At 41.9% G+C, this 23699-nt stretch overlaps 2 protein-coding genes across 6 annotated transcripts in view; one reads left to right on the top strand and one right to left on the bottom strand.

The window, feature by feature from the left end:
• CASP9 (caspase 9) overlaps positions 1 to 390 on the bottom strand; it is a 29784-nt gene extending 29394 nt beyond the window's left edge. For all 5 annotated transcript variants that reach the window (XM_007128329.4, XM_007128330.4, XM_007128328.4 and 2 more), the window contains exon 1: positions 210 to 390. In XM_007128329.4, coding sequence (XP_007128391.2) covers positions 210 to 341 — 132 coding nt within the window. In that variant the 5' untranslated portion in view covers positions 342 to 390. The remainder of the gene's footprint in view (positions 1 to 209) is intronic.
• A 2025-nt stretch (positions 391 to 2415) lies between these two features.
• LOC114484792 (dnaJ homolog subfamily C member 16-like) lies at positions 2416 to 23678 on the top strand. Its single transcript, XM_028483412.2, has 8 exons — positions 2416 to 2693; positions 4529 to 4713; positions 8880 to 8946; positions 9963 to 10296; positions 19440 to 19624; positions 21420 to 21524; positions 22226 to 22384; positions 23500 to 23678. Exons 2-8 carry the CDS (start codon positions 4547 to 4549, stop codon positions 23608 to 23610), a joined length of 1128 nt encoding a protein of 375 aa, XP_028339213.1. The 5' UTR covers positions 2416 to 2693; positions 4529 to 4546; the 3' UTR covers positions 23611 to 23678.
• The last annotated feature ends 21 nt before the right edge of the window (positions 23679 to 23699 follow it).

Here is a 23699-nt window from a genome sequence, read left to right as displayed (position 1 = left end):
AAAACGGGGTTCCCTGACAATGGTTCCCCAAAGGGAGCGGGTACTGCGTGGCACAGACGCGAGAGGAGAGGGCGGAAGCTCGGCCATTAAGTCACGGTGTGGCTTCAGCAACCCTCTCCGCGCGGCCTCGCTGTCCCCATCTGTGACCTGAAGTGTGCGCGGCGCGGGAAGCTGGGGGCGCCGGCTGGGAGGAGGTGTGGGAGCCGCACCTGGATGTCCTCGATCATGTCGGGGGTGAAGAGCTCGCGATTCAGCAGATTGTCCCAGAGCGCGGCCACCTGCAGCTCGCTGACCAGCCGCACCCGGCACTGCCGCAGGACCCGCCGGTCAGCTTCGTCCATGTCGGGCAGACGGCAGAGAGGCCCCGGCCGCCTCTGACCGCTTCCGGGTTTCGGCCGCCGAGCCCCGCCCTCTCCCCAGGACCTGCCCCGGGACCTACCACCGCGTTCCGCCCCGCCCCCATCTCACCACTCCCCTGGGTAACGCCCCCAGGCACCGCCCCCGAAACCCGGCACCGCCCTCGAAACCCGGCACCGCCCTCGAAACCCACCCCCGCGTTACTGCACAGCCCCCAGTCCCCGCCACCTCACTACCTCTAGCCCATTCGGCTCCGCCCCCGCGCCCCGCCACGCCCGCAGGGCGCGACCCGCCCCCCAGGGCACACCCGCGCAGCTCCGTCAAGAGCCCCTGCCGGAATTCATTACCACTTCGCTTTCGCAGAGACTCGGAGTGGGTTACTCTTCTAGTAAGAGAGACTGTCATGCCTGGAGCCATGGTTTGTCCCGCCCCATTTGACCCCCTCCTGGGCATGATTCCCCTCTAGCCCCCTGCCCTGCCCCCAATGAAACCATAAGTCTCCGCCCCGCGCCCAGATATCCTGGTTTACTTTGCCAAACTTGTCTCATGCAACCAAGCCCACCTTATAGGTCTCCCATTCCCCTCTTCCCTCCCTCCCACCCTAGCACCTCCAGCAAAGAAAAAAACCGGCAGAAATCTTGTCTTCTGAACAATCAGTTTGTACGGCTCATTTCCTCATTTCAGAAATTGCTCCTATGTCAACTATATTTCAATTTTTAAAAAATTGTGCTAGCCACTTTATATTGTATTACCTCATTTCTCCCTGACTACAATCCTACCAGGATGATAGTCTTTTCCTCCATTTTCCAGATGTGGACGCTGGGGCTGTAGGAAGTGAAGTCACTGTTCAAGATCACAGAGGTAGTAAGTGGCAGAGGCGGGTAGGATTTAAACCCGAGCCCAACTCAAGGTCCACACACAACCGGGAATCCGCTTTAGAATGTATTCTCTTGAGCAGTGAAACCTCAGCCCCATTCATTCATTTATTCCCGAATATTTATTGAGATCCTATCTGTGCCAAGGTCTCTAGAGGCACCAAGAATATAGAGACGAACAAAACAGACTTTAAAAGGCCTGCTTTTATTTATTTATTTTAGGCTGTGTCGGGTCTTCGTTGTTGCGCGCGGGCTTTCTCTAGTTGCAGCAAGCAGGGGCTACTCTGTTGCAGTGCGCAGCCTTCTCATTTCGGTGGCTTCTCTTGTTGCGGAGCACAGGCTCTAGGCGTGCGGGCTCTAGGGCTCATGGGCTTCAGCAGTTGTAGCGCGTGGGCTCAGTAGTTGTGGCGCATGGACTTAGTTCTTCCACGTCGTGTGGGATCTTCCCACACCAGGGATCAAACCTGTGTCCCCTACATTGGCAGGTGGATTCTTAACCACTACGCCACCAGGGAAGTCCAAAAAGCCCTGCTTTTAGGTGCTTACATTCCAGTGGGAGGAGACAGATTATAAACAATATAAATAAATAAAAGATACAGTATGTTAGATAGTGATAAATGCAAAGGAGATAAAGACTAAATAAGCAGGGCAGGAGGACATGAAATCTCTTTCTTTATATCCCCTAGGAACTTATGTCATTGGCTCAGTGAAAGTTTACCTCACTCACTTGTGCCTCTCCTCCACCGCCCCCACCAGCATCACCATACACATATCCCTTCCCCGTGCTTAGGACAGGACCTGGTACATTCTAGAGTGGAGATCGCTTTTTGGTATATAGGATTAGGAGTCCTGGATTCTAAGCCTTGGGCAAGTCCCTGCCCGTCTCTGGGTCTCAATTTCCCCCATCAGGATACGGTGGAGTTGGACTAGAAACGATCCCTAAGGTCCCTTCCAACTCTGACGCTCTAGGATTCTATGAATAGCGTTAAAGAGAATATAGGGACCAGCGACTGCTTCCCCACCCCAGCAACTGTTGCTAGACAAGGGCCATCTCCTGGTAGAAGTGGAAACTCCTCCCTGGATAGGGGAGGAGTTTTGGCATCCCATCATGCATCGCGACTTCGCCTCGCTAGGAGGCACGTTTTAGCCTCTTTGGTCGCAACCATCCTTTTGGATCCAGCCGGAGCGCGAGCTTCGTTCCTATGACAACCGCGCCAGGTCCACGCGCGGACGGCGGGTGGCAAGGGTCAAAACAGATTCTCAAAGTTGAAGCCCTAGAACAGTTCAGCCCGCGCCTTTGGTGCGCCGGGCCTTTAAGTATCACGTGACTGCCCTCCGGCTCGTCCCTCCTCTTTCCCTTCCCCAGGCCCCGGCGAGTGCTGGTGTGGACCGGAGGGTCTCGGCCCCGCGGAGTAACTGGAGCACGGACGCTGCAGCCGGTGAGGACGGTTCCCTTTCCAGGTAACTACTTCCCGGCGTGACGCGCGGAGCCGCAGAGGCGGCGGGGCCGGGCAGGCTCAGGGATCTCCCGTCAGTTCCTCCTCGTTCCGGGTCCCCGCTGGGCCCCGGGGGAACCCGGAGCCGATAGGGCCTGGCCCAGGGTTCTCGGGGGCGGCGAGGGATGCGGCTGTCTCCTGGAGGGTTGCGACCTCCGGCGGGAGCTCGAGGCGGGGCTCATAGCTAACCATGTCTCTGGGACCGGCTGCCTGGTTCGGGGTATACTGCCCGAAGGCGATAGCCTACCTGTTGGGCAGGTTGTTTCCTGCTTTGAGGCCGGCACCGTCGAGCTGTCAGCAAAAGAACACAGCCCCCCGGCACTTGGGCCTTCTAAGTGGAGGCGACTGACACAGTTGAATAAGGCACTGGTTGCACTGCATGGTAGAAAAAATAATGGCAGTAAATACCGCTTATTGGCTGCTGACCCCGTGCTCAGTAAATCCTTTACATACGTTTAACTCCCATTTTGATCCTTTCAAGGTGGTATTATTTATTTACCCCCATTTTAGGAAGGAGGACATGAGGCTTAGCAAGTTTTAAGTAATTTGTCCAAGGTCATAAAGTGGTAGAGGACAGATCCCAATGTTAGTCTGATTCCAGAGTCCATGTGCTTAATTAGTAGCTACATCACCTTCTCAATTTTTAGCGTGCTGTATGTGTTTTGTAAGAGAATAGGTTATAGATTGCCTTTACAGAAAAGAAACTGGTTTGTTTTAGGATTTTATTCAGCACGCTTGCACTCCTAAACAGTGGCCATCAGATTAGTCAATTTCTTGAGGATTTAGACTCCCACTTGTCAAAATCCACAATGTTACAGCTTTGCCTCCCTTAAGTAACATGTCATATTAGATACTTGATCCTTAAAATTTTAGTGATTTGTGAGAAACCAAGATAAATATAGCCCTTGAAAAATCATTGTGTGGTATCACAAAGATCATACTCCTGGAGTGTAAATGTCCCTGCAGTACAGCAGTACCTTGTTCATTTACCAGCCAGGATTATTTCCAAAATCCACAGTGAATTCAGTCACTAGACTCACCAGAGTTGGAGCTTTAACACTTGAAGACCATGCCTGGTCTACGATCTTTGCCATTAATCCCCCTTCACGTGGCAAACTAAAATTTTTCTCACCACTTTTTTTCATCTGAGGTCTCCATTTGTAATGACAGTATTGCTAGTGATTAAAGAACAGCTTCTTAGTTTCTTGTTTGAATGGGCATGGTGAGAAAGAATAGAATTGGGGCACACAAAGTTGTAACTGCAGTTTTTTTAGAGTATTTCACGTTCATTCTTATACTTATTTAACTCCCAGGAACATCACAACTATCTCATTTTGTAGTTTTGCACATGGTAAATCTTAAGATTTCATGAATTTGTTTAGCATGTGCTCGGTGAGGTATTCTCTAACCACATATTTTAAGTTTATTATTGTCAGAATAAGTGAAATAGTGTATTTGAGATGTAGTTGCCTTGATTTCCCTGTGTATGTTTTCCCATGTTTGCTTATTATTTCTTCTTCTCATTCATTTTCAGTCATTTCTGAAGCTTTTCTAATACAAGGATTTTGGAGAGTTGCTATTCTTATTGCTCATCTCTTCATCTATAATAGTTCTTATTTGTGATATTCAAAAATAGTAGCAAGATTGTTCATTTAAGAAGATGTGGTCAAACAGCTTGGCACTTTTCCTGCAAAATATCTTTTGTTTTGTTTTTCATCTGTATATCTTATACCTTTACCTAGAAAGCAAGACTCTCCAGATTTCTACCACTAAAACTTACTGCCTCTTCAATCATTTCAGCTCTGGAAAGGAAGAGAAATGGAAGTGAAAAAGTTGAGCATTTCCTGGCAGTTCTTGATAGTTCTGGTTCTGATCCTGCAAATTCTGTCTGCGTTGGATTTTGACCCATACAGAGTCCTAGGGGTCAGCCGAACAGCCAGTCAGGCTGATATTAAAAAGGCTTATAAGAAGCTCGCCCGGGAATGGTAGGTGAAACAAAGAAATAGCAGTTTAAAATAAGCTAAGCAGTTTTAGCAGGAGAATGAAGCCGAAATTATGGTTAGCTTTTATTTGTCTCTGTTTCTATGTTCATTAAATATTTAATATATATTTGTCTAACGTATTTTATGTGGGAGGACTTATATTCATATGATTCCAGAATTTTTAGTGATGAGATCCAAAGCCTCTGTTACTGTGAAACCCCCTGTTAGGAATTCTTTGGCTTAAAGAATTGCCTTGATACTGTTCACTTATTTAATGTTAAAGTAAGTAGGAGGAACTTTAATAAATATATTTTTTAATATATATTACATAAATTTTATATATATATATATAATACATATATAGTCAAGAGTGGATAAGCTACCCTTCCCATGATTCATAAAGTAACTCTTTATGAGTGCCATTGCTAAAGGGAACACTATCCGGTCCTATTGTCTAGGTTATTAATTTTTAAGCTTTCAAAAAATTTTTATAGTAAGAGCTTTTTGCCCTCAATTTAGTAAGAATATTCAGGAACTGAGTACATTACTTTAAAAAATTATCACATAGAAAAATCTTAATTTTACCTGTAGACATTGTATATGCTAGGGAATAAGCAAGTGTTTGTGATTTAGCAGGATAGCAATAAATTTAAACCTTATTTTGGACAAACATCATCGGTTTCTTCCACCAGTGCCTTGGACATGACGCAGTAGAAGTGCTAGATTATATAGCTGGAGGGAAGCAGCAGGGGGAAAGGATGGTGAGGACACAGGCGACTCAAGCTGGGTGAGCCAACCAGAAGTAAGGGAAGAAAGTTTGGGAAGGGAGCCATCATCAAGTACCTACTGCATCCTAGGCTCCAGGTTCTATGCTGTTTATCTCATTTAAACCTTATAATTACCCTCTGAGGGTGGATATTGCTGTCCCTGTTTTTCGGGTGAGGAACTAGGCTCACGGTTGGCAAGTCTGTATTACCTGTGGGTTCCATAGGTTGACCTTCTGCACTAGCAGGTAGTTTATTGCGGTTTTCTTTTTTAATCATTTACCCATCTGGGCAGAAGTGAGAGTGAGTGGGTTAGTGTCTGGGTGGGTAGGAAGTTATGCAGGAGCAAAGCTGCCACGTGCAGATGACACCGCAGGCTGTGCATGACTCTGCCTGACACCATTTTTCTTCAGCGAGAGATGCGTCTTAGTATTCAGTTGGTTGCAGTAAAGGTGAAAGATAGTTTAAAATATACTTCTGAATGTTTTGAATATGTAACTATCTTAGACCATATTCATATCATGAGGAACCCAGAATTGGATACTAAAAACACAATCTCTGATTATGCATGGCCTCTTTCCAGGGAGTCTACAGCAAAGTTGCTTTCTTTTCTACATCATTTCAGACTCTTGCCTCTCTGTATTTAAAGAAAAATACATAAATCTGCAATTCATAAGGTAACAACATTCTTTTAGACACAGTATGGCCTTTGAATTAATTCACAAGGTAGCAATATTCTTTTGGACAGGATATGGCCTTTGACAAAATTTGAAAGCAGAAATGATACCTTGGTTATGTGGGATCTATTAAAATGTACAGCTTTGACTTTTCTATCTTCCAGAGCCAAAAAGGGTGTTATGATATTAATTAAATAAATCATATGCTTCTCTTCCTTAATTAGAATCTCTCTAGGCATAATATGTCACCATAGAAATAAATAAACTATGATCCAATGAAAGTCTAAAATTTTACTTTACCTCTATTTTCACTGTACTATTATTTTCTGCTGTTTTGGCTACGGCAGCATTTTATCAATGAAACAGTTTGTTTCATTTCATAATGGTTTCATATACAGTTGGCCCTTGAACAACATGGGTTCGAACTGTGCAGTTCAGTTGAGCCCCATGTTGTTCAATGGGCAGCTGTACACTGAAAATAGCAGTTTCCCAGTTTGACTTTTCAGTATGAGCTATCACAGTAGGGAATGGTTAATTATTGAATTGGATTTGTAACCTTCCTCTGCTGTTTTACCACTTAATAGTATTTCTTACATTGCTCAAGAGCTTTCCCTTTGCTTGGTGAAACCTCTGTTTTTTGTGGTTTTTTTTGAGAGTTTTATTTGGCAAGAATTTTTAGGACTTCAAGCCCAAGAGGCAGCATCTCAAGTAATCCTGAGAGAACTGCTCCGAGGAGGCGATGGGGGGAGCTAGGATATACAGAGGTTTTGCAACAAAGGGCAGGTAGTCCAGAAACCATATTAAATTACTTTTTATCTCAGAAAAACTGTTTCTTTCCCAATAATTAAGTTTTATTATAGGTACTTTTCTTTTGTCATCTACACCAGCAGAATAACTCCTCCCACCCCAAGAAAAAGGCATCATAAAATTTGATTTGAAGCAAATGGGTATAATGTAGTCAATCACCTCAACAGTAATTGATTTGTCTGATACTTTCCTATATTACTTTTTCTACCTTCGTTTTTATTCCCTTAAAGGTAGCGCTAGACAGCCAGTAGATACCAAGTACAGTATTTTCTTCACTTTGAAATTTAAAGGGTGTGTATAATATTGTAGTCTGTGAAATGTTTCATGTACACTGAAAATAGCATTGGATGGTACTTTCCTAGAGCTGAATTTATCCTTTTCTAAATGTTTTCAACTTTGTGGTATCTTCCTATAATAAGGAAAATATTCCTTATAAACTAAAACCGTCTTATGGTATCCTCCTTGTTCTTGGGCCTTGGTTTCCTCTGTTTCAGGATCTGTGGTTTTAACCCAGCTCTCAATAGTCTGTCTTTGGTTCAGTCTCCTTAAAAGCTCCTTCCTACCCTTCCCTTCTCCCCCTACAGAGTTCTGTATGTTAAATCTTCATTTGTGCAATTGCATAATTTTTATCTTCTCAGCCTTTGGCCTAAGTTTGAACATTGAAAGCACTTTTTTTTTTTCCAGTCATCCAGAAACATACTTTGGAACCACCATCTTGTTTCCTTAAGTTATTATTTTCATTGACATCTAGCTGAGATTTTTTTCCCTACTAATATTCGTAACAGGATTAAATATTTACGGGAGGAATGATGTCTAAATTCAACAGCCAATAATTTGAAAGTTTTTTATTTTTAGAGAAGTCAGAATATTGGTATAATCCATTCAAACGTGTTCCTGCTAGAATAAGTTGGTCAAGTTGTAAATATTTTTTATTCTGATGTACTTGGTGCTGTTTTTAGTAGTCATTTGCTTCCCAGTGGATTGTTTCTTTCCAGAACCTCTGCTAGAGGAAATGTACTAGAAGTTAGCAGGAGTGATTACAAAAAAATAAGCGCTGTAATAGAATCTCTTAATAAAATGAACATTGAAAAATCAGTTGGTATAAAACACTGATTTAGATCTTAAGCGGTTCTAAGGAAATAAAACCCAGCCCCGACTTTCCAAAACTTTAGAATCCCCAAAGCTGAAATTGGTACCAATACAGGAAGATTACAGAATAATATATGGCAGCAAGATGGCTACAGCTAATTGCCAGCTGTGTATAATAGCAAATATTAGTTCCAATATTAGTTGAAAATCACTTTGTATAAACTAGATTTTTCTCACATTTTAAAACATGTGGCCTTGTAATTATTATCCATTTGTAAGTAGGCAGTCAGGCAGATGGGATAGCCAGGGGAATAGTGAAAACTAAAATGTTCTAATTTGAACATCAGCAGCAAGATACCATTTGGAACATGGTTGTTACTAAACAAATTCATGGAATATCCTAAAAACTGTTTGCTTTGTCTACCTGAGTTGTCAGAAGAAATACCTACATTGATATCATTCTAACATTGGGATGAAATGCTGCCATTCTGGGAAAAGAAGTTGGTTCTTACGGATAAGTGACTTTAACCTTGAGCTCCAGCAGTGTTTGGGAGCAGTGTAGAGACAGATACATATCCCACCCTTCCTCAGTGAGAGCCTGGAGCACTATCTGGTGCTTTGAAAATGTGCCCAGCTAAAGCGCTTTGGGAAGAAATTGCCTGTTTCACAGTTTATTTACTATAGTCACGTGAAGCAACTAATTGCTTCTCCCATTTTTAAGAAACTGTCCTAACAAAATGCCCTTCCATTTGCCTCTGTGTATACGAAGATGTTAATTGACCATGTATAGAACATTAAATCCATCCTCACTGCCTGCCCGTTTGTGTTTCAGGCATCCTGACAAAAACAAAGATCCTGGAGCAGAAGACAAGTTCATTCAAATCAGCAAGGCTTACGAGGTATCGTGTCAAACTTTGTGATGTATCTTTTAGCTCTTATAAAATACATCTTAGGTGATCAGTTTTGTAAAGTCCTCTCGGAGAGGGCATGTTCCACATGCCCTTGACCCCGTTTCTAGGTGATGGTAGAGACAACATATTTGGTCACATCCAATATGTTGAAACTAGTACCTGAACACTCAGCTCTTAGAAAAACTGGCCTATTTTAAAGGCTTTAATTGGAATTTTAGAGTCACCCTGAACGTATGGCTCTATTTCCTTATATTACATGCACACTTTGGCAGCACATATACTAGAAACTTATATTAAAGAATCACAGAACCATTTGCCTGTATTTATTAAAGTGAGTTAAGGTTACAAATACATTTAAACACAAGGTTTTAACAGTTTTCCAACATATCAGATTAAGTAAGTTGGTCTGGAATATGCAAGAAAGATAAGTCCATGGCTTCCTGATTTGTGTAGGGTAATGTTCTTCCACAGACAGTGCTTAGCTTATAGAATGATGCTTCATCCTAAAACAGGTTCTTGAATTTTAGACTTCAAAGTTACTTCTAAGTAAGACAAAGTTAGCTAACATACAGTCACAGAATTCAATCCTGTGGCTACTTTTTGGTGTTCACAGCTTTCCATACCTTCGTTTGAATTACTCCAGCCTAGATGGTATGACTGAGTCAACGTTCTCGAGGTTGAGCCCTAGCGATCAAAGTTATGTTAAGTTTTCTTTGCTTTATTGATGTGTTTAGTAGTGTGATAGCTCAGAATCTTTAAAGCCAAGATGATCATGAGTAGCTACACAACTGAAGTATTTTGTTTCTGAAATACTTAATTTTTCTATTAAGAGAAGTGTTTCATGGTATATTGAGTGATTGCATTTAAAACATCTAATTGTGTTGTATCTTTACATTTATTTTTTTCCTGTGTCTTCCAAGCTGCTTACAGGAAAGTCCTTTAGATGATCTCTTTTTTTTTCTTCGTTTCCCGGATTTCTTATTTTTTTTTCCCTTTCTTTATAGATTCTTTCCAATGAAGAAAAGAGATCACATTATGACCACTATGGAGATGCCGGGGAGAACCAAGGCCAACAGAAGCAGCAGCGAGAGTATCGCTTCCGCCATTTCCATGAGAATTTTTATTTTGATGAACCGTTTTTTCACTTCCCTTTTAATTCTGAACGGCGAGACTCAATTGATGAAAAGTATTTATTGCACTTTTCACATTATGTGAATGAAGTGGTTCCAGATAGCTTCAAGAAACCCTACCTCATTAAGATCACCTCAGATTGGTGCTTTAGCTGTATCCATATTGAGCCTGTTTGGAAGGAAGTAGTTCAAGAACTGGAAGGGTTGGGTAAGATCATTTTATTCCTTGGAAAATGTTGGTATAGGAGAAGGTGACTTTTACATCTCTTGAATTTTATGGGATATTTGGGAGAAAGAACAGTTTATGTGACTTCTCTTCACAAATTCATGGTGACTGGTGTTTTCCGGGGACACATTTTCAGAGAGGGGAAATGTGTAAGCCACTTTCATCCTGCGTTACTAACTTGAAGCTTTATCTATATATTCTCCTAACATCTAGTTGAGGGCCTAATATAGAGGAAAAACTTAAAAATTATTGGTTGAACAAAGCAGCCCTCGAGCACCAGTTTTAATGCTGGTAGGATCTGCAGGTTACCCTTATGGTGTTTGTGATTTCACTCTGTGTATTAATTTGCTAGGGCGGCCATAACAAAATACCACAGGCAGGGTGGCTTAAACAGCAGAAATTTATTTTCTCATAGTTCTCAAGGTTAGAAGTCCAAGATCAAAGTGTTGGCAGGTTTGGTTTCCTGTGAAGCTTCTCTCCTTGGCTTGCAGACAGCCACCTTCTCCCTGTGTGTTCACATGGTCATCTCTATGTATGTGTCTGGGTCTGGTGTATCACACTCTTTCTGTGACCCTAACAACCCCATTTTAACCTAATTACCTCTTTAAAGGCCCTATCTCCAAATATAATCACACTCTGAAGTACTGGGGATTAGAGCTTCAACCTATGCATTTTGGGGGCATACAATTCAGCCTATAACCCATAGTATTCTAATGGTCATAGGTTACCACTCTCAATCACAGATTAGCCTTTCCTTTGTTCATAGGCACCACTTAGTGCCAGGAAAATTTTAGTGATCCAGGAAGGATGTTTATTTTAATAACTTCTAAAAGTTGGAATTACTGAAATAAATGTGTGTGCATATGTATGTATGTGTTTTATAGGCATTAGCAGACCTATTGAGTAGCTAAAAAGGGACAAACTCAACCATAGGGGCTGAGGGGCCTGGATTTCTCTGGAGAGCGTGCACCACTGAAAGCCATCAGTTCATTTATTCTAAAACAGAAATTTCAACCTGTTGTCCAGAGGCACTCAGGTACTCAGATTTGCCAGAATGCTTTCCTAAGATGGAATCAAGTTCTCGGAAGACAAGGGAATAAGTTTAGCACGTTGTCTCACGTGTGGCGAGCAGTCAGCAGATGCTCTCTGTGGCGCCTGATGAACGAATGAGAGGCCAAGGTCAGGTGGAAGCCACCGGATTGGACAGCTTCTTCATCACACAGCACAGCTGCACTTTGTGCCATGCCAGGTGGTGTGCTGAAAATCATTTAACCTCTTCAGTCTAGGAGCTGACATTAAAACCCCATAGCAGAACGTAAACATTGACCCAGTGCATAATTTAGAACGGTAATGCATTTACACCAAGGTCAGATCAGAGCCAACAGGCAAACATATATGACGTGAGGCAACATAGCACAGTGGTCAGCTGTTATGAACACATGCCTTGGAGTCAGATAGACCAGTTTTCACATCTCAGCTGTATCATTTACTACTTTGTGTCCTTGGACAAATTACTTAGCCTAAGTTTCTTCAGCTCTAAAATGGGGTTATAATGTCAAACCAACAGGATTGTTATGAATATTAAATGAGAAAAAATGTGTTTTAAGTGCCTGATATATATGAAGTACTTAATAAGTGAACCTTAGAGAATTTCTGGTTAACGGGGTTTTCTGGTTTACCAAACTAAAAGTTTTGAAAGCACCTATTTTGTAAATTTCCTTTTAAAAATCTTTCTTAAATGTTAGTTTTCTTCAGCTCATAGACTATCAAGCACTGACTTTTGCCTTATTTTTAGCTAAAGATGATTAGATGATTAGAAGCTGGCTGGACAGGAAATGGAGGAGTAACATTCAGGCAAGAGGGAACAGTGCAGGCAGGGCAACAAAGAGCATCCTCAGAAGAGCCAGCAGCAAGGTGTGACTTGAGTGCAGGTGAGAGTGGAGGAAGCAGGAGGAGCATGCTGGGAGCCAGGTGGTAAGGATCCTTAAAGGCCAGGCTAAGGAAGCTGGACTTTATGGTATGGCGTGTAGTGAAGCTAAGAGTGATCTAATCAGATCTGTGCTTCAGAAAGCTAACTGTTCAGGCTCTGTGAAGGACAAATTAAAGAAGGTGAGAATAGAGGCAGGGAGGTTGCCGGTCCTGGCAAGACCGCAGCCATTGGCCTGAGCTTGGCCAGTGGGAACAGAGAGGGGACAAGTGTCAGATATTTCAGGGGTAGGATCATGAGGGGACCTGGCACCTGAGGACCATTTAAATGTGAGAAATGAGGAAAAGCGAGGGAGTCAAGATTGCCTCTGCGTTCTGACTTGAGCAACTGGATGGGCAGGAAATTCAGAGAAGAGTTGAACTGGGGAGAAGTGATTCTAAATAATGACTGTGGTTTGGACATACCAAGTGCAATGACATGACAATCATAATATAAGCATAATAATAATAGCTTCTGTTTATGGACAGTTTCCCGTATGCCGAGCACTAATGTGTGAGTATCAACTCATAAACAACTCTTTGAGGCAGGTGCTGTTGTCATCCCGCTTTTATAGAGACTTGGCTCATATTGGTACCTTGTCCAAGGTCTCACAGTTGGTATGTGGCTGAGCTGGGATTCAAACCCAGGGAGTCTGGCTCTATAATCCACATGGTGAACACGATGCCCTGCTGCCTTCCAGGGTCCTTAAATCTGCGATGATAGAAGGTCTTGCCATCCTTTGGCGTTGTCGTGCTGTATAATCCTAATAAGTCAGGACTCAAAATGACAAGGATGGAAGAAGATGGATTTAGATCCATAGAAGCAATGTTTATAGGAATTTAGTCTGTTCCCCCACCTCACCCCCAAGTCTCCTAGAAAGCAGGTTTTGACTAAGTGTATTAAATTAGTTTGGTTTTCCTCTTTGGAACATTCGGATTTGTTGAAGATTCCTGACAGTCAAGTTCCACTTGGAACGTTAGATGACATTGAGATGAGATATCCATGTATCCATGTATCCATGGCCAGTATCCTTGGCCGCTCCCTGTCCGAGCAAGGCAGCATTATCCTTTAAGACAGTTACTGCAGAAAATGTTTCTATTCTGAGTTGACAGAAAGAGTGGACAACCTTAAAGGTTAGCTGGGTGGTCTGGGGAAGCCTGGACATTATCTCAGAATAACATAAAATGCTGAATTGCAGTAAATGAAGGAGGTGGAACAGTTCCACCCAGAGGAGAAATGTTGTAGCTATTTAGATGGACTCTACGGTCATGCAGTTTGGTAATAACTAGTGTGCAAAAGCATCCAGCATTTATAGACAACCATGCTGTGGAGGAGGGTCCAGAAATAGTCAGCACTGCCCCTGACCTTGAGGAGCTTACTGTTAATTGAAGAGAAAATAGGTACCCGGAAAATTCACACCAACCTCGCATTTCAAGTACAGAATAATATAGTACTACAGGAATAAGTAGAAGATGATAAGGAATTCACTGCATGTTCTCATTTAAAACTTTTTTCTTGGGAGTTACCTGGCGGTCCAGTGGTTAGGACTCAGTGCTTTCACTCCCATGGCCTGGGTTCAATCTCTGGTCCGGGAACTAAGATCCCGCAAGCTGTGTGGCATGGCCAAAAAAAACCAAAAACAAAAAACTTTTTTCTTAATGGACCGAGTACTATATTAAACACTAAAGTAAATATTATAACTTTTTTTTTTAGCATTTTACTTATTTTTCACTGTGCTAGATGCTTGTATGGATTGTCTTTATCCCCAAAGTAACCCAATGAGGGAGAGACTATTATTATCCCTATTTAAAGATGAGGAAACTGAGGCCCAGGAAGGTTAAGGAACAACTGAGGTCACACTGTTCATAAGCAGCAGTGTTGGGGTATGGACCCAGAAGTCTAACTCCAGAGTTCAGTCTTAACCACTGTGCTGCACTGCTTAGAAATAACTAAAACCTGGTCCTCGCACCCAGGAAACTCAACTAAGAGACACACCTGAATCATCACAGCACACTCAGTGCTCGCTGGGAGCTGCAGTCAGTTATCAGGGTGTCAAGGAGGTTGCATGTCTTGAAATCAGATATCATTTTAGGGAAACCCAATTTGGATGATCATGTAGTGTTTATCCACCATGACTTCTTATTTTTTGTTTTTGTTTTTGTTTTGCTTTTTTTTTTTTTTGCTGTACGCGGGCCTCTCACTGTTACGGCCTCTCCCGTTGCAGAGCACAGGCTCCGAACGCGCAGGCTCAGCGGCCATGGTTCACGGGCCTAACTGCGCCGCGGCATGTGGGATCTTCCTGGACCGGGGCACGAACCTGTGTCCCCCGCATCGGCAGGCGGACTCTCAACCACTGCGCCACCAGGGAAGCCCAACTTCTTATTTTAAGAGAGAGAATAATTCCTCTCTTTCAAGGAATTATTCCTAAAAATAGCTAAGTGTATAACAACTTCATACTGTGTAGGAAAACGGTCTGCCTAGATACTGGTTAAAGTATTTTTTTTTCCTCCTGAAGCTCCGTGTTCTTGATTTTGTGTTGTTTCACATCATTTTGCATCTTAGTAGTTTGTTTATTAACAGGTTTGTATTTAGCCAGATTTGACAGTGCCATGTTCTTTCAGTTGGCTCTGTACCATCCCTTAAGGCATATGGAAAAGTTGAAAGAAAGATGAATATGTGTATGCGACAGAGGGGAAAATGAAAGAATTTCCCTAAAAGATGTGATACACGTTTAGGATTGCATAATGAAAGCAAATATAATTTGACATCTCAAAGGAGAGATCTTTAGTACTTTACAGAAAGAACACCCTCTTACAAACTCAAAAAGAGGAGAAGATATTTGTATTTTTAATTCCCCGGGACCTGCAAATTAGCCCGAAACATTGACCCATAGAAAAATCAAATGTTTCTGAAAACAGTAACATACACTTTGCCTTTCTTTTAAATTTGCTACTCAAGTTCGTTTGGATTCTGGTGTGTCCTTGTTATCCAGCCAGGTTATGCTGAATCAGGATAAGAATAGGAGAACTGTACTTGCTGAGCTCGCTTTATGAACCCGGAACTTTGGAGTGTAGACAGTTTGAAGGCAGAGGAGGAGACGATAGAAATTGTGCTGTCCACTGTGATTCAGAGACCCTAAGTCACCACCAGTCATAGTGGTCATTTCCCAGCCTGAGTCTTAGGGAGAAAACAGTGCTGTCAACTTTTCTGACTCTTCCTTCCCAGCTTGGATGGAGGGAGAGGAAGGGATTAGTTAGGTCTGGACTTTAAGGAATTTCAGTATTCTTATTATAATCTTAAGTATCTTTTCAAGAGGAAAAATACCACAAATTTAAACACCAAATATGTATCATGCTTTATGCTATTCTAATTCGTGTGATAGTCAATCTATAGGAAATAAGTAACATTCCTTCAGAGTTTAGAAATCGGTTTATAATATTAAGAATTGAAGTCCTTTGTAGAAATGATCCAAGGAATAGCCTTTTATAGACTGAGAAATGCTTATGTTTGATGAAGGTGATGTAGGTAATTCCAAGGACTCAGTGGTAATTTTAAGTAAAATAAATGAAACCAATCACTTGTATTCTGTTTTAACCAGAAAAAAGCTATATTGATGGGAGCATAGGAAAGGTGGGGGGAGGATGACATAAAGAGTGAGAGTGTAACATTGTTTATCCCACTCCACACAAGGAAGGGAGAGAGTCTCATGGAGGTTAAAATTCCAATCACATAAGAGACAAGTCTCTAGATCAGACTTCACATGGTCTGGATGAAATAATACTTAATAATAAGAGTTGTAATTAATTAGGCACCCACTATATTCCAGGCTCTGGGCTAGGCTCATTTTTATATTATGTCATTTAGTCCTCACAACAATTTATCTCCATTTTACAAATAAGGAAACTGAGGCTCAGAGAGGTTAAATGACTTGCCTAAGGTTGCACAGCTAATGGGTAGCAGAGCTGGAGTTTGAATCTGGATCTGACTTTGAATACTTTGTTCATTTACTTGTTTTTAAAAAACTGAGTGCCAGGAACTATTCTAGATATTAAGGATACGGCAGCAAACAAAATAACCCAAAACCCCTACATTCATAGAGCTTCTATATTCTAGTGAAGAGAGACAAACAAACAAATAAAATATATAGCCTGCCAGATGGTGGTAGAGTGTGATAAAAAAAAAGGCCGGGTGCTAGGGAATGCCTGGGTGAGAGGCTTCAGTTTTAAATCAGGCAGATGAGGAAGGGCTCACTGAGCAGGTGGCCCGTAGGGGGCGAGAGAATGAGCTTCCGGAATATCTGAGGGAAGGCGGGGGGGAGGGACAGCAAGCGCAAAAGATCTCTTCAGTTTCCTTTGCTCTCCCAAGACCCCTGCATCCCTTGTCCTGATTCCGGGCCCACCAGCCACCATTCTAATAACTGATTCTAGTCCCAAAGTCTGGTAGACGGCACCGCTGAATGATGCAGTTACTGGAGAGGCATATTCCCCAGGATCAGTTAAATACGGTGGCTCCTGGCCTATGTAGCAATCCCTGGTAAGGTCATTGATGGTGGGTCCGTCTCTAAGAAATTGATCCCTCCAGCGTTCAGAACCTAGGGTGGAAGAGGGTACTGGAGACAGCAAGGAGCCAGGCTTTGCAGTCGGCTGGACCTGGGTTCAAATCTTGGTCCTACTGCACACTGACTGTGATGCCAGCTAGGTTGGCTCAGCCTCTCCAAGCACCAGCTTCCTCATCCATGAAGATGACAATACTTAACCACTCAGGGGGTTTGTAGGTGTGAAAAGTGATACCGGATATACAGCTGTAGGCATACTACCTATCTTAGAAAGGGCTCGAGACACGTTGCTTCCCCCCTTGGACCTTTGCTGTGTGGCCACTTGACCTTGCTAGGTGACGTCTCTTCTTACTTGACATGAGACTGGGTCTCAGGTATGTTCCTGCTATGTTCTTGTTCTTTCTCCTGCTCACACAATCTTAGGTGCACTTTCGTTTACTGACATTGTTCTGTGGTTGTTTTTAATGCCTCTAGTGTGATAGAATAGTGTACTAGACTTGACTCTAGAACATCAAGTTGGGATTCTTTTTTTGCAATTTTATCACCTCTGCAAACTGGGATAAGTCAGTTCACCTCTCCGAGTCTCTTTATCTGTAAAATGAGGGGAGTAGACTATGTGATGTCTGAGGTGTCTCCTTTTCTGCCCTTGAGATACTCACAGTCAGGTGGCCAGCAGATACATTTGTTTAGCCTACTCAGCAATTTTAAAGTATTAAGTTTGCAGTCGCTGCCATTTACTCAGCAGTTCCATTTGGGGGATTTATCAATTAAGAAGTTATCACACAAGTACACAAAGATGTGTATACAGACATGTACAAGGATGTCTATCGAAACATGCCTTATAATAGTGAAAACCAGAAGCCATTTCAATGTGCAGCGATAAAGAATGGGTTAAATAGATTGCTAGTCCGGTTTCAGTGATGAGCTCCTACTGTGTGCCAAGCTCTGTTCTGGTGCTTGGGGTACATCAGAGAACTAAACAAAGACCCCTGCCTTCAAACGGCTTACATTCTAACAGGAGAAGACAGACAATAAAAAATCCACAGAATGAGGAACTTGGGCGGTGTGTTAGAAGATGGTAAGTGCTATGGAAAAGGGAAAGTGAGAGGCTTGAAGGGGATCCTGAGTGTGGGGAGGGCAGTTTTAAATATAGGAGTCGGGTCGTCCTCATTGAGAAGGACCTGCAGTTGGTGAAGGAGCCAGCTACACAGATGTCAGGAGATGCACCAGCCAGCACCGAGGCCCGAAGGCAGGAACGAACGTGCCAGTGTGTTTAAAGAAGAACAGGGATGCTGGGGGCCTGAGCAAGTGAGCGTGAGGAGTGGGAGAGGAAGGGGGCCAGGGACCAGGGGCCAGACCGCAGAGGGTCTTGTCGGCCTTTGTGAAGACGTGGTTTTATTCTGAGTTGAAATGGGGGGGCTTTGCCGGATTTGGGCAGAGGAGCGACATGACCCGTTGTTTATGTTTTAGAAGGAACAGTCTGGCTGCCGTGTTGAGGACAGACAGTAGAGGGACAAGGAGAAACACGACACCATTGAGGAGGTTATTGCAGCAACTCGGGAGAGATGAAGATGCATAAGAGACGGGGTACAGTGGAAGTGGAGAAAAACAGTTGGATTCCTGCTGTATTTTGAAGACAGGACCAACAGGACTTGCTGACAGATCGGATGGGGGGTGTGAGAGACGAGAGGGGTCAAAGATCACTGTTAAGACTTTCATCCTGAGTAACAGGAAGGAGGGAGCCGCCATCAATGGAAATGGTGAAAGCCAGGGTAGAACAGGTTTGAGGGAGGAGATCAGGAGTTTGTTTTTGAAAACTTTATACTTAGAGGTCTGTTAGACAGCCAAGAGAAAAAGCATATTTACTGGCTATTAACATTTACTGTATCTCCAATGTTTCGCAGAGGATCTAGCCTTGCAAATACATTGGTTGAATGAAAGACAAGAAAAGTTATTCAAATACTAAGTGAAATAAGTGTCAGATGATCCCATTTTATTTTATTTATACCTGTGTGTATATATACACCCACACATATTTGCATAAGAAAAGGCACAGATAGATACCAAAATATTAATAGTAGTTATGTGGGATATGACCAAGTGATTTTAACCTAATCTCTTTCTCTTTTTGAGAATCTGTACAAAATCTCTATAAAATAGTTTATGTAAAAGGGAGACATGCTCTGAAAGGTGAGAAGACTATGATTCTAGCCCATCGTTAGATTCTAGGTTTTTTCAACCATTGCAGAGTTGATGAACCCTTGAATTGTTTACAGGTGGTGTTCTTTATGAATAGGAACACTGTGGACAGATTGTTCTTTTCTTTTGAAGTATTTCTTCATGATCTACTCCCAAATTTAGAAACAATGGACTGAAAGATAGAAAGATTTGTAGCCCTTCCTAAACATTGCTAGATGGCTGTGCAGAAAAACTGAACCAATTTAGCATTCCAGCAGTGATAGAATGCTAGACAGTCTATCAGGAAAGATATCCCCTCCTACTAAGTCAGGATTTCAGTTTCACACCGAAAAATTACTTAGCAGCATTTCTTCACCTGCCGTGGGGGCATAAAAAGTCTTCATGGAGGTCTTCCATATTTTTCAGGCGTAGGAATCGGCGTGGTCCACGCTGGCTACGAGAGACGCCTGGCCCATCACCTGGGAGCACATAGCACACCAGCTATCCTAGGAATCATAAATGGGAAAATCTCCTTCTTCCATAATGCAGTTGTCCGTGAGAACCTGCGACAGTTTGTAGAGAGTCTTCTTCCAGGGAACCTGGTGGAGAAGGTAAGTACCTGGCTGAGAAGTAGTTTAAGAGGCTCCTGGGACTGCTGGCTGCCCTGAGCTCTACCTGTGGTCATCCTCAGACCTGAGTTTCATTTTGGGCAGGGCAAGACACATATTAATTAATTAATTACTCTAACTAAATCATTTAAATGAAGTCTTCCAGAGACTGAAAATTGAAACAGACGAAGTAGAGAGACTGAAAAATCATCCTTGTCAAAACCGCTGGGAAGATTTACACTGTCATAGGAATCTGAGCCTAAAATGAGAGTGCCTCTTATTTTCTCAACAAAAAATTAGATCACAACATGGGATGAAGGAAGTCTTTCCAACTCATGCATTTGTTCGTTTAAAGATACTTTTCTTATGAGAGTATTCAAATTAAGTTATATTTGGTTATATATTTAACGATCATATCTATTGAAAACACCAGATTCCATGAAATCAGATATTATTTTTGGAACTTTCAAAACATATGGCGATGCAACAGTGTGAATAAATTTCACAAACAAAAGATTGAGCTAGAGAAACCAGGCAACAGAAATTCCCACAAACTATAAACTATGATTTTTATATTTAAGAAGCATTTTTCCCTCAGTGTCTGAGGTTAGAGATCACAGGAACTAGAAGAAGATTCTTAAGTTGCTTTAAATGAAAATGATTCATTCCTTTAATAATACCAAGCAAAATGAACATACAGATACTTCCATCCTATTTCTACACAGCCTGTCCCACTAGGATCATTACCCACAGAAGAAATATTTGTTGGAGTTAACTTGAAATTGTCAGAGAGCATTGTAGCCTCCTAAAATGATGACAGGTTGTCCTGACAGGTCCTCAAACCTTTTTAAAATGCCTATTGTATGTCAGACATTATGATAAGTGCTGAGGACACTTTCCAAGGAGCTCGCAGTCTAGTAGGTGATTGTTTCCATCCGATATGTAGAGTGCCCATCCTAGAGATTTGAGAAAGGCTTCCTGGCAGAAATGACCCCTGTACTGAGTTTGCCAGCTGAGGAGAGAGAAGTAGGGAATGAGTTCCAGGCATACAGAGGTAGCCTGCTTTGTATGAAGTAGTCATTAGTGAGTGGGAGAAGACAAGATTAAAGGGGTTAACGGGAATCTCACTGTGAGGGTCTCCTTTAAGGAACTTGGACTTGGCCTGCAGGTGATGGAGCCATTGAAAGGGGCTGAGCAGTGGGGTGAAATGATGAGATTGAGGTTTTATATAGATCATTCTGGAAGCAAAGTGAAAAGATAAACTTTTTTGAACTACTATGAACATTTTCTAGATAGAAATTTAATTTTTTCAAGTTTTTAATTTGTTTTCTTGGGATTATTTTAAGGCATAAACAGGGAGACACAAAAGTAGCAATTCAGATGGCAGTGAATGAACTTATGTAATGTATAGGTGGGGTGGGCCCACTTATTTTTATTTAAGCCATTTTAAAAGAGCAGTTGTTGCATTATCTTCTAATAGATTAAAAAGTGCAGTCTATAATTGAGCAAGAACCAACTTTGAAAGCTCTTTTTTTTTTTTATAATATGGTCAGTAATTGTTTCAGAAAAGATTATGATTTCAGTCTGTAAGGGTTGGATCACATGAAAATATGAAATCAATATCTCTGTTCTTTTAATTAATTTTAGTCAAAGGCAAAAAATTAGTTGTCTGCATTTTTTATTTTTTACAAAACAATCTTTTACACATATTTGATTTTGTTTAATTATCTCCTGACTGTATTATAATGCAGTTGTTAAGAATTAAATGTTGAAACTAACATCCTTTATTCAATTTAAGGTTACAAATAAAAATTATGTCAGATTCCTCTCTGGCTGGCAGCAAGAGAATAAACCGCATGTCCTTCTGTTTGACCAAACGCCCGTTGTACCACTGCTCTACAAGGTACTTTAGGTGCTGGGGTAATGTTTTCTCTTATTTTGGTGATTTTCTTTTTTGTGAGTAATAGCTCATCCCAGGAGAAATGCTTGAAGACCAGAAATTTGCTTTAACCACCATACATTGAGGACCTACTGATGCTATTACTGTGCTAGTACTTTCCACACACATAATAGCATTTAATCTTCAGAAGAACCCAGTGATACAGATTATTATCCCTACTTTTACTGAAGCTTAGAGTGGTTGTATAACCTGCCCAAGGTCTCCCATGTTGAATATCGATTCCCTTGTAGCCTGTCTGATTCCAAACCTGCCCTCTGAATATATACTATACTTCTATCTAGCACACCTCTGATTATCACTGTGACATGAGATGGGAGAGGAAAGTGCTAAACCGTTGGCATGGTCACTGCCATCTTACATAATTAGGGTACAGGTAATTCCTCAAACCTCCCACCCAGTACAGATCTCAGTAAGATGAATATCTTGCTCTGTCTGAAAAAAAGAATTAGTTGTTGTTTAGCTTTGTTGGTACGGTTTTTGTTCATGGAGCACCATAGAATTCCTACAAGGGTACGAGGGTGTAGCAGCCTGAGTGGGGCTGTATAAGCTAGCATTCATCTCCACCCACTGACGAGAACAATTCACACTTAATTTAGATGCTGTGCTATCAATTTCATTTCTCCCTCTCTGTTATGCCCTAACAGTTGACTGCTTTCGCATATAAAGATTATTTGTCATTTGGATACGTGTATGTCGGTTTGAGAGGGGCGGAAGAGATGATGAGGCAATACAATGTCAATGTCTATGCCCCCACCATCCTGATATTTAAAGAACACATACACAAGCCTGCAGATGTTATCCAGGTATGTGAGTGTCACCTCGTTTCAAGATGGCCCTCCCATTTTATCTCAGGGTGTCATATAAATAAACGGCAAAATCGAGCAAAGCAGGAGAGGAGAAGAAACTAGTTTTAATCTCTTCCTTTAGGGACTTCCCTGGCGGTCCAGTGGTTAAGACTCCGCACTTCCACTGCAGGGGGTGCGGATTTGATCCCTGGTCAGGAACTAAGATCCCACATGCCTCACAGCGCAGCCAAAAAATTAATTAATTAATTAATTAATTAACTAAATAACATCACTGGAAAAAAAGAAAAAAACCCTTAAGCTAAGTTAAAGAACATACACTGAATATTTATCTGATCTTAAGATAGGGAAGGGCTAAAAACATTGGGGAAAATCTTGTTGGAAAATCTTAATAACTTGATTATAAGTTTTAAATTTTTATATAAATACTTAAGAATTTTTGATTAAACAATAAGGGAAGTAATTACAACCAATATAAAAGGGATTATTATCTTTAATTTCTAATGAGCTTCTTCTAATCAAGGAGATCAACCCAAAACTTCTTGAGAATGACCACTTAATGAGTACAGAATGACCACTTAATGAGTACAGAGTTTTAGGGTGATGAAAATGTTTTGGAACTAGATAGAGATGAGGGTCGCACAACACTGAATGTACTAAATGCCACTGAATTGTACACTAAAATGGTTAATTTCATGTTATGTGAATTTTACCTCAATTTTTAAAAAAATTTTTAAAACTTCCCCCCAAAACAAAATGAACAAAATCCTGAGAAGAGATGCAAGTGACTAATAAACACCTTTAAAAAAATAAATCTCGGGCTTCCCTGGTGGCGCAGTGGTTGCGCGTCCGCCTGCCGATGCAGGGGAACCGGGTTCGCGCCCCGGTCTGGGAGGATCCCACATGCCGCGGAGCGGCTGGGCCCGTGAGCCATGGCCTCTGGGCCTGCGCGTCCGGAGCCTGTGCTCCGCAACGGGAGAGGCCACAACAGAGGGAGGCCCGCATACCACTAAATAAATAAATAAATAAATAAATAAATAAATAAATAAATAAATCTCACTAATAATCAGAGAAAAGCAAAATAAACATTTTCTTCTCTCATCAAATTGTTAAAGATTTTTGAAGGAAAAATACTCAGTAGAGTTGAGACTACAGAGAAACAGGGACTTCTCTTTCTTGCCTTGCTGGAAGAAGCCTCAAAAGTTTTCAGAAAAGCGATTGGGTGATAAAACATCAACTGCCTAGCAGAAGAGCACTCCTGAGTACCTACTGTGTGCCAAACAGGGCTTTCTGTGCTGAGGGTGCAGCCCTGGAC

This window comes from Physeter macrocephalus, unplaced genomic scaffold, assembly GCF_002837175.3.
Source record: "Physeter macrocephalus isolate SW-GA unplaced genomic scaffold, ASM283717v5 random_28, whole genome shotgun sequence".
Taxonomy (NCBI): Eukaryota; Metazoa; Chordata; class Mammalia; order Artiodactyla; family Physeteridae; genus Physeter; species Physeter macrocephalus.
The sequence above is the reverse complement of the archived record's forward strand: the minus strand, read 5'-3'. Positions and strand labels throughout refer to the sequence as shown.

Bases quoted from the DNA above. Each gene is read 5' to 3' on its own strand.
- LOC114484792 (XM_028483412.2), top strand. From the start codon at position 4,547: ATGGAAGTGAAAAAGTTGAGCATTTCCTGGCAGTTCTTGATAGTTCTG. The intron at 4,714-8,879 runs GTAGGTGAAACA...TTTGTGTTTCAG, and splicing joins AAGAAGCTCGCCCGGGAATG to GCATCCTGACAAAAACAAAG. The intron at 8,947-9,962 runs GTATCGTGTCAA...CTTTCTTTATAG, and splicing joins AAATCAGCAAGGCTTACGAG to ATTCTTTCCAATGAAGAAAA.